This window comes from Accipiter gentilis, chromosome 9, assembly GCF_929443795.1.
Source record: "Accipiter gentilis chromosome 9, bAccGen1.1, whole genome shotgun sequence".
Taxonomy (NCBI): Eukaryota; Metazoa; Chordata; class Aves; order Accipitriformes; family Accipitridae; genus Astur; species Astur gentilis.
In genome coordinates, this window is record NC_064888.1 from 23,945,256 (window position 1) to 23,955,733 (window position 10,478).

The window sequence follows — 10,478 nt, forward strand, 5'->3', positions numbered from 1 at the left end:
TGCCTTGATGCATGACTGAATTAGTCAAATAAGAGCAATGAAGCATTGTTCTGATGTGAAAAATATTTTCCTTTTTAAAATGCAGGTGACTCAGAAGAGTACATGTAATCTAGTGTTTTCAAAACAGCTTTTCATCTTCCAGCTTTTAAAAACATGAGACATCAAGCCTCATTAGATAGTCAGTAACAGAAAAGAACAGTAAGAAAGGACACAATTTACCTTAAGTCATCCAACACTGACTGATATTCTTTCTCCGCATCAGCTATTTTTGTTGCTTTATTAGCTTCGTTAATTGCATTATCTACTTGCTGAAGAACTCCTTGCTCCAATACATCCTGGTCATAGACATCAACTCCTAAACCTTTGAGCTCAGCAGCCTGTGCACTATATGAGATGGACTGAATCTGCTGCCTGTTGATCTGTAAAAGGGGGTGTCCTCTTCTGGGCAACTCCAAAGGAACAGCCGTGGAAGTGGATGACTGGCTGGCAGAGTTGGGAACTCTAATACTACTACCTGGGTCACTGTTACAAATGCCATTTTCTTGTTCAATTCCCAATTCCTCAGCATTATGCAGGCAATTATTGCTTGAAGTAGTAACAGGGTCTTGTTCTTGGATTCTGTCTGGCAGGTGGCTGTTGTCTGTTGGCATCCTCTGCTCAAAGGCAACAAAGAAGAACCTCATCATTGTAAGAACATTCACACGCACAAAGCTCCTCATGAAGACTGTGCCCAAATAAAAATAAGCAAAACAACAAACACATTTCTTTATGAGAAATTCTTGTTTCAAAACACCTAGTAGTCTACTCCTCCATGAGTCCTCCCCCCAAAGGCTTCTCCACGCTCATTTCCACAAACCAAAAGGAAAAAAGTGGCCAAAACTTCTTAAAGACAACCATACGGAATACTCCTGGAAAACACTGATATCAAGACAAATAAAACAACCTGTAAAAATTCCTCTATTCGCCAGAGAGTGAACTCAATCTTGTGTGTAAATGGTCACGCCCTGAAGACTACGGCATAACAAAAACATAGGCAACTTAACATGTCTAAAACCAAAAAGTACAAGTTTTTGAAACAGGGTAAGACTTGCCAGTGAAAACACTGATGAGAGCAGTTGGCTGTAGACTTTAGCATTCCAATTCAGCTTGGAAGTAGAACATAACGCATCTTAGCTGTTTGGAAATTAACACCGGACTGACTTACCAAGGCAAGCCTGGAGCTGATTACTGTTTGGAGCTTTCAGGGGCAGACTGTCTTTCGAAAGGATGTAATTTTTATCACCTTCGGGGAGAAACAAGTGTTATTAACTCGCAGGAAGACATTAATAAGGCAGGCGGGCTTCATCAGCAAGCTCTCCGAGCACGGCTGCCCGCGGGTCTCGGTCCCGGCTCACCGTTTTCCTTCATCGCCTCCGCACGCGCACGCGACGGGCTTGGCCGCGCGCTCGGGCAACAAGTGCCGTGACAACCCCGCGCACCGGCCAGCTCCCCTCGGGGGACGGCGCACCCCCTCCCCCACACCGGTCCCCGAGCTCCCGTGCTTCACCGCCTCTCTCTGCGAGCAAGCCCGGGGCCGGCCGAAGGCTCTCCCTCGCGGCTGAGCGACGAGGCCCGGCCGGGATGGAAACGCGAAGGGCTCCGGGGGGGCGCCGCCTCCCCCCGCCCTCGCCCCCGCCCTCGCCCCCGGCCCCGCCCGGCCTCTGCCCGAGCTGGGCAGGCCGCGGCCCCGCGGGCGGTCCCGGCGCGGAACTCAACTCGCCGCCCGGCACCCGGGACGCCTCACCGCAGCGACGCGCGACCCGCCCACGCCGAACGCGCACGCGTCACTTCCTCAACGTCGGTGAGCGTCACTGCCGCGCGGCGGGGCTGGGGGGAGTGACGTGCCGCGGCCGCTGCCCGCGGTTGCTCGCTCGCCCGCCTGAGGCGAGGTGGGCGGCGGCGGAGCGGGCAGCCGTGCTCGGGTGTTCCCCGGGGCCGCCGGCAGCCGCTGACCTTTACCGCGGGGGTGCCAGGCTACCTCGCTAGTGCGTTTTTAGCTGGCGGCGCACGGGCCCGGCTTGGGCTGCGGGCCGGGGCACACGGGGCACCTCGGGCCGGCCGCCCTGCAGGGGAGCGGTGCCTGGGGCAGAAGGGCCGGTAGGCCGGAGCCACAGAGGAACTGCTTGCAGGGACCGCTTCAGAAGTTCGGTTTTCTCACTTGACGTCTCTTAGCGTCAGGTGGCTGTCCTTTGAAAGGCCCGGGGAAGGAAGCGTGCTCTAGTGGTTGCAAAATTAGCCCGGGACTCAAAAAACAAGTGTTGTTGAGCAAGTAATTTGATTGCTTCAAGGCTCCTGCAAGGGAAGAAGAGAGGAGGGTGCATAATATGCAGCTTGGGATTTAGCAGTAGGGTTGCTTAGAGGCTTAGCAATCAATCGGCAAGAGGAGCAATCTTCTAAGAGCTACGGGTCATCTGCCTGCTGGGCTCTGTAGCAGCAGTTCCTTATGTTTTATGCGTTCCATTCTATTTTCTTCATAATTCTCTGGTAGTGGCAAAAGCAGAAAACTAGATTTTCTTCGGGGGTCTTTTTGCTGTCTCCACAATTTCTCCCCATCTTTCTATCTCCCCGTTCCACTGGTGTGAAACTCCTGGACCCAGGTCCTCCGCCTTTGGGCAGCAGAACTGAATTTATTTGCCAACAGCCTTGGGCCAACTGCGAGAGGATAAATACGTAGCCGAATACATTTGGAAATGTATTGCTGATGAAATGCTGAGGTATTTCTATCGAGTTTAGCTCTTGGCTGTAGGGGACAATTCGCGATTCCATTTGACCACAGAGTTGCTTTCTTCAATTGCCTTTCAGTTGTCCTGCTCCATGTATTCTTAATGCTACCTTTTTACAGGGAATGTCTTGAAACAACATGCATATTGTAAAAAATATATTACTACTTTGTAAATTATTCAGGGGTGGAGACAAGGCATATATAGGTAAGTGACAGAGGCATGATACCTTATGCTTCTCACTCTTAATTTCAACAAAATGCTGCAGATGAGAGATAACAAGTCCAGTAATAATAATACATTTATAGTGCACCTTTGATCCAAAGAAATCCCAGATACTACTGATTAGTCACCCTGCATATAGAAGATTGTGATTGTAGCTATGCAGAAATGTCAGTTGTTTAACACAGGAGTAGCAGAGGTGGTGTTTGTGTATGACTAGGTGTAATGTTTTAATCATGAAAATTTAAGGATGTAGGTTAGGGTGTATAGGGAGAGATGGTAACTTTTATTAGATTTTGGGCTTTGTCTTCTTTATACCCTGCCTTTCGATACTTGTACACATTGATGACATCTTCCTTCTCTAGGCTATGCAGTCCCAGCTCTATTCAGCCTTTCCTTATAGGGGAGATGGTCCAGTCCCTACTCATCTTAGTGGCCCTTTGGTGGACTCTTGTCTACTAGCCCCATATGTCTCCTGTACCAGGAAAGTCCTAGTCTCCGTAGACATTGATTGTCTGACATTTTCTCAACTGTGTTCCTACAGTTGGAGCCCACACTGCTGCAGTAAAACACTGTTGATAAATGAAGTATCCAGCGATTCAAGCATTTCAAACGTGGTTGAAACTTTTTTTTGCCAAATTTGTGGCATACCTAACACACCCACAGACTCCCTACACATGAGTAGGGATTCTGTTACTTTTTCTCATAAATCACCACCACTGACAGTTTTTGTAAAATACTGTATCCTACCAAGTTCTCCATGTTGCTAGCTCTCTATGACATATTATACCATTTCCTTTAATACCCACTGGTGTGAGTATTAATGAATAACTCTCAAAATTGTTGGTGGTTTTATTCTGAACTACAATTTTGGGTCCTTGACTTAAGATGCTCCTTTCCTTCCATTCCCTTATTCCCTCCTTCCCCCAATGTCTGGAAGTCTCAAGAAACCACAGAATGGGTTCTCTAAGGTCAGTAAGACCAAGACCCAAAATGTCAGCAGGCAAATAAAGCAGTGCTTAGTTGATATTCCTTTGCTCTGAAATACGCTATTACTGCAAATATCCTTTACTTCATATTTAACGACTAGAATGAGCAGGCTTGTTTTTAACTTTTATTGCTATCTTCTAAGTACAAGGAATGATGCTTTGTTGTTGTGGTTTAAGCCCAGCCAGCATCTAAGCACCATGCTCTATCACTCCTCCTCCTCATCTGGACAGGGGAGAGAAAATACAACAAAAGGCTCGTGGGTCGAGATAAGGACAGGGAGAGATCACTCAACCAATTACCGTCACGGGCAAAACAGACTCAACTTGGGGAAAATTAACGTAATTTATTGCCAATCAAACCAGGGCAGGGTAATGAGAAATAAAACCAAATCTTGAAACACCTTCCCTCCACCCCTCCCTTCTTCCCAGGCACACCTTCACTCCCAAATTCTCTACCTACCTGCGCCCAGCAGTGCAGGGGGACGGGGAATGGGGGTCACGGCCAGTCCATCACATGTTGTCTCTACTGCTCCTTCCTCCTCAGGGGCAGGACTCCTCACACTCTTCCCCTGCTCCAGTGTGGGGTCCCTCCCATGGGAGACAGTCCTCCACGAACTTCTCCAACATGGGTCCTTCCCACGGGCTTCAGTTCTTCACAAACTGCTCCAGTGTGGGTCCTTTCCACAGGGTGCAGTCCTTCAGGAGCACACTGCTCCAGCATGGGTCCCCCACAGGGTCACGAGTCCTGCCAGAAAACCTGCTCCAGCGTTGGCTCTTCTCCATGGATCTGCAGGTCCTGCCAGGAGCCTGCTCCAGTGCGGGCTTCCCATGGGGTCACAGCATCCACCTTCCTTGTCCTTTGGACATCCACCTGCTCCAGCGTGGGGTCCTCCATGGGCTGCAGGTGGATATCTGCTCCACTGTGGACCTCCCTGGGCTGCAGGGGGACAGCCTGCCTCACCATGGTCTTCCCCACGGGCTGCAGGGGAATCTGCTCCGGTGCCTGGAGCATCTCCTCCCCCTCCTTCTTCACTGACCTTGGTGTCTGCAGGGCTGTTTCTCTTACATGTTCTCACTCCTCTCTCTGGCTGCCGTTTCTGTGACCCAGCAACTTTTTTTTCCCTTCTTAAATATGTTATCACAGAGGTGCTACCACTGTCACTGAGGGGCTTAGCCTTGGCCAGCGGCAGGTCCATCTTGGAGCTGGCTGGCATTGGCTCCATTGGACTTAGGGGAAGCTTCTAGCAGCTTCTCACAGAAGCCACCCCTGTAATCTCCCCACTACCAAAACCTTGCCATGCAAACCCAATACTTTAGTAATTGCTGAAACAATTGAAAATGTGGAGTGAAAAGTCTTTCAGCAGAGTCAGAAAGGCAGCAACCAGGGGGCATTTAAGGACAGAGCAACATCAAGCTGTTGTCAAAACTAAACTGTTGTATGGAGGGGTAGGCTCAGTTTTCCAGAAACTGATTAATGAGTGGGGAAAGATAAGCTGTCCTGGAAGAAAGAAAACAGAGCTTTGTATTATTTGCTAGGAGAAGAGTTTTCAAATGAAAGGTTGCTTCTTTCCAAAGCTCAAGAGGAAAATGAGTGAAGATTTTCCTATATGTTAACAAACTTACGTAGGTTAAGAGATTACTGATATGGGAGATGGTTAGTACTAAGTCTGAAAGAAGATGCTGTAATCCAGCATTAAATACTATTGCTTCAAGACAAGTACTCGCAGAACAAAGCAGTTACACTGGTATCCTGACTGTGACTCCAAAGATCCCTGCTAGAGCTTGCTCATAAAGATCCCTGTTGTGCTCTGTAGATGAGAGGTTATATGGGACTGAAGATGATCTTTGTGGGAGTGTTCTGAAAGCGTGATATGAAAATGTGGGAGGCCCTTCAGGCAGAGACTGATCAATGTCATCTGTCCATGAAACACCATATACACTGGGAATGATGTATAAATAATAAGCATATTATACAACTAGTCTGTTACAAACTGGGTCACACTCCCAGGTGGTGTGAATGAAGGCTGTTCAACTGAAGCCTGCTGAAGCCAGGTCTCCCAGCATTTGAAAATCTATATGGCTCCATTAAAGTCATAGCAAGGATAGATTCTATAGGCCTTTAAAGCTCATTTCGTGGTGTTCCGTCCTTGATGCATTTGCAACACTATGCCTTTCTTTACCTCTTCTAACTCAACACATAGTTTTGCTTCAGCTGCTGAGATCTATGGTAGCATTGTGTTCTCAGCCTCAGCTATTGCCTGATACTGTCCATTTCAAAGGCTGTAAAAGTACAAAATCTGTATTATAAACCAGAATGACTTTGAAGTTATATTTTAAGTGCAGTCATTTTCACACAGAAAATTAACCTCTGATGAACTGGAAGTTCAGTTCTGCTCTCAGCTACATACACATATGACTTCTGATCTTTTCATATGGAATGCATGCGTACACACTCATTTCTATATTTTACTGAAGTTTTTAACTGCATTTACCTTTGTTTTGTTATATTTTTTTCTACACGTAGATGACTGCTAGCTGCAGTGCAGCTACTCTGCTAAACCACTGGCAGCGTGGATTCCCGGGCAGGACAAGTTCTGCTTGTTTGGCTAGGTTTTTGTAATGTTGTTAATGTAGCCACAATCTTCACCCCCCTTGTATGCAGGCATTAGTGATGACACGTAATTCTTGATGGAGCTGGTTCTGGCAACTTTTGACATGCAGTAATTATGCTCTGTTACTTGAACTAGCAAGACTGGGAAATTAAACTGTGTGGATGTCTTCCCTTTCTATCAGCCTTGTGGGATTACTGGGAAGGATCCTGGCAGTGTGGAAAACAGCAGCTCAGAGCTCAGCTGTCAGTTCTGGAGGGCTTTGAGGAACAGCAAACAGTCTTCCAAGGAAGCTCAAATAGAATAACAACTTGGAAAGGAAACAGTTTGTTTCTGTGACTCTGAATTTGGTAATGAAAAATCAGGTTCTTTAAATGATTGTCAGTGATGAGAGGGAAAAGGGCAGTGGTTTAATTTTTTTAGTCCATCATTTTTATTCAGTTTCCTACTTTAAAAAGTTATCCTGAGAGTCATGGGAATTTTATGAGAAGCACATCCCAGTGATGTACCCAGTGTACCCAGTAACAATCTGCCGTGTCCAAGTCCCTGGTTCTTAGCAGGAGATGATCCTCTCAAGCCCTTTAGTGGCCTGGTTGTGCTGTTCAGGGTGTACCCTGCTGACAGTTAGCCAAATCTTCAGTCTTGCTTTTTCAATTAGACCTTTGCTCCACAGATTCTAGTCTGTATTTTGCAAAACTGAAGGCTAAGGAAGGACTTTGTGACAGGACAATTTTATGGGTTTTGTTCTGAGGAAATCCTGTGCATGAACTATGACTGAGTGCAACAGAACAACAGCACAGAAAGACTTGGACTGGCCAGCTAAGAAAAAAGTAATCTGAACCACTACATTTTCACAGTTAACTGACCCCAGGATTTGAACATCTTTGAGCTCTCATCACACAAGTGTTTACATGCATTAAGGTGACCTGAGATGGCTGAGCCTCAGGCATGTGGCTGCTAACTCTTATTTATGGAGCAGTCCCAGTGGACGCAGTGCTTTGCTAAATATTTAAAGACGCTCCTTGTCCGAAAGTGCTTAGGCCTAAGATTTTCATTTATTCATAGATTCATAGAGCTTAAGGCCAGACAGGACCATTAGATCATTTTTCTGACCTCCTGTGTGACACACAGCAAACATTCTCACTCCTACATCAGGCCTGTGTCTTGGAACTGAGGTAGCACAGATGGCTTAGCAAGACATCACATTTTGATTTAAATACATTCAACAGTAGAAAATCCGCTACATGACTTGGTAGACTGTTCTAGGGGCCAATTCCCCTTGCTATGAAAAAACATGTTTCAAGTAGCCTGAAACACAATAGCTTTAAAAAAAAGCCAGGTGCTTAAATAAGGGGCTGGCCTGTTAAACATAGTGGAGGGAAAGACTCCAGTGGAATTTTGGAAGAAGCCTCAAACACAACTTTGTAAAACCTTGAGACTGAATTTCAGGAGAACAAACATTCCCTTACCTGCTTAGAGGTCTGCAATGGGATGGGCAACTCTGGTTGCACCTAACACTTCCCTAAGCAGTTATGTGCTTCCCAGTGCTATGGCTGTTCCTAGAAATGCTGCTTTTGTGGCTGAGCTGATCAGCTGGGTACACTTGTCCTGCCTGAGGCCAGCTTAGAAGCTGAAAATCCCAACACCAGGCTAGAGGGGTCAGTTAGTCAGGTGTGGAGTGTCCTAGTACCCACAGGCAGCACTGTTCTGTTAAAAAACAGAAGGCAGTGGCATATTTTAGTGCATATCAGTTTAGTGTCTCTAGTTCTCAATCCTTTCCTGATGAAGTATCAGCTGTGGGTCTGAGCCAACACCCTAGGAGACTTCCGTGCTGGTGGTGAAAATGCTGTACACTGAGGCACACTGACACTTTTAAAACGAAATGCTAAAACTGTGAAGTTGTGATGAATATAGATAATAAATGATTTAGAGGCTGCATTACTTCTCAGGAGGGCACAGAATTGCGGCAACATTGGCAGAAATGGGAATTCCATCCAGGGTAATAAAGCATCTGTATCAATTTGTATGAGTGAGTTGAGTGGCAAGTACCTCTCAGAGCCATGCCAGTGTAATAAAGCTAATATATCAACTTAAGAGAGATGCTAAGCTCTTTGAAAATAATTGTGTAGTTGGCAAGCAATAGCTTTTACTCTTTATATTGCAGAGAAATAAAACTGGTTTTTTTCTCCCTTTATCTCCCTGCTGTGGTGTGTTTAAGAAATTAAATGCAGAAATCTACTTCCGATGCACTATTAGGTTGGAAAAGTCATGACTGCAAATGGGTATAAATTCCAGAAGTGAAGGTTTCTACTAATTTAGTGTGGTTAGATTTCTCACCTTTTCTATTTCCAACAAATATTGCTGGACTAAGGCTTACATGTAAGGAAGTTCTTGAAAATATCAATTTTTTAGGAAAACTCCACATTTGTGCTTATTTGGGCTCCTTGTTTCTCCAAAAGAAGAAAAAAGTGACTTTGTAGCCAAATCTGCTGCAGCTCGTAGAGGACTGTTCCTGAGCCTGCAGCCAGATCATTGCTTCACATGTGTCTTTGCTATCTATCTTTTATAACTGTGCGGACACAGCGCTTTTTTAAGGCCCTGTATAAAAAGCGAACAAATATATATTAGTTTAAGTACTGAGTAAGCATGTAATAGGATGTTGCCAGAGCAATTGCATCAATCTCCTGGAGTCAAAGAGGGAAGTTGAACCTGGAAGTTTGAGTCTTTGCAAACCAGCCTTTCACATTTTGTGTGCTTCATAGCTGTTCAGCGGGAAGCTTATCACCAGGCTCTGGCCCTTGTATCCCAGAACCAGGATCATCTGCTGCCGTCTTACCCAGGCAGCCGTAGGCTGCTGCTTTCTCACCTGCTGAAGACCTGTGCTGGGTCTCCTTGCAGTGACTAGCGTGTATGATGATTTCTAAAGCTCGCTGGCAGAGTCATGCTAAGACTGTGTTTGAACTGTCAGATGGTGCCAGGAAGAGAAGTATATAAATGTTGAAGTAAGTACTTGAAAATCTTTCACCTCCTCAAAAACTGGGCTGACAGGGACAGACCCGTTAGCAGCCACCTGCCTGCTTTAACACTAGGGGGAGGCATCGCCTAAAAGAAATCACAGAGGCTTCTAAAATAGCGCAATTTAAACCGATATATGTGTCTTGGAAGGGAACAAAACACTTACTTCTTTTTAAAGCCTCTGTTTTTATTGGAATACATTATGGGAGGCCTCATCTGTTGCCCAGAATGCTCTTGGACAGAGTGAAATTCAACCTTCCTGATGAGGCAGGCAGATTCAGCTTGTGCTGCTCTGCTTTGTCTTAGCTGGGCTCTCCTGGGACAACCTTGTGCACAAGGCCTGGAGGTAGTTCAGCCTCTATAAATAGCTCATTGCTGAATTCTTGTGTGAGCAGATTTTGCGGGCTGTGCCAAAGGATAAAGACTTGTGTTGTTTTAGTTCACTTCAGACTGACACACTCAAACAGATTTCCCTATTTGGCCTCGGTTTGTACTCAAAGCAGAGGCCAGGAAGACAAAATGTCAGTGCCTCACTCTGTATTTATTTCTCCCTAATTGCAAGCCTATAAGCAAAATAATAGGGACTGACTTAATGATGATGGCTATGTAGGGATGGTTGTGGTCTCTGAGGAGGCTTTCCCTTTCCCCCTTTCCCCCATTAGCTCCTCCTGTTGCAGCATGGATCCTGTACCATATAAGGGGTAGATAATGCACAGCTCCCTCATTCATGGTAGGATTGCTTCCATGTCTGTAAACTACATTTTGCTAGGTTGCACAAAAAGACCATAGAAAAATGTGAATAGTTATTTGAGGGCTCCACAGCAGTTGACTGTAACCTGGAGTTGTGTAAAGCATATATTGTACTGAGCAGAGAGTTTATAGTT

At 45.9% G+C, this 10,478-nt stretch overlaps 1 protein-coding gene across 5 annotated transcripts in view; it reads right to left on the reverse strand.

Moving 5' to 3' along the window:
• The window catches only part of ERCC6 (ERCC excision repair 6, chromatin remodeling factor), a 48,844-nt gene extending 47,033 nt beyond the window's left edge, over positions 1 to 1,811 (reverse strand). Inside the window, exons 1-3 of one of the 5 annotated variants that reach the window (XM_049810448.1) lie at positions 1,784 to 1,811; positions 1,205 to 1,282; positions 220 to 653 (exon numbers count right to left, since the gene is read on the reverse strand). In XM_049810448.1, the coding sequence (XP_049666405.1) occupies positions 220 to 650 (431 nt within the window). In that variant the 5' untranslated portion in view covers positions 651 to 653; positions 1,205 to 1,282; positions 1,784 to 1,811. Of the gene's footprint in view, positions 1 to 219; positions 720 to 1,204; positions 1,653 to 1,783 lie in introns of those variants that run through there. The other 4 variants (XM_049810447.1, XM_049810446.1, XM_049810445.1 and 1 more) reach the window with 4 other exon arrangements.
• Between the last annotated feature and the right edge of the window lie 8,667 nt (positions 1,812 to 10,478).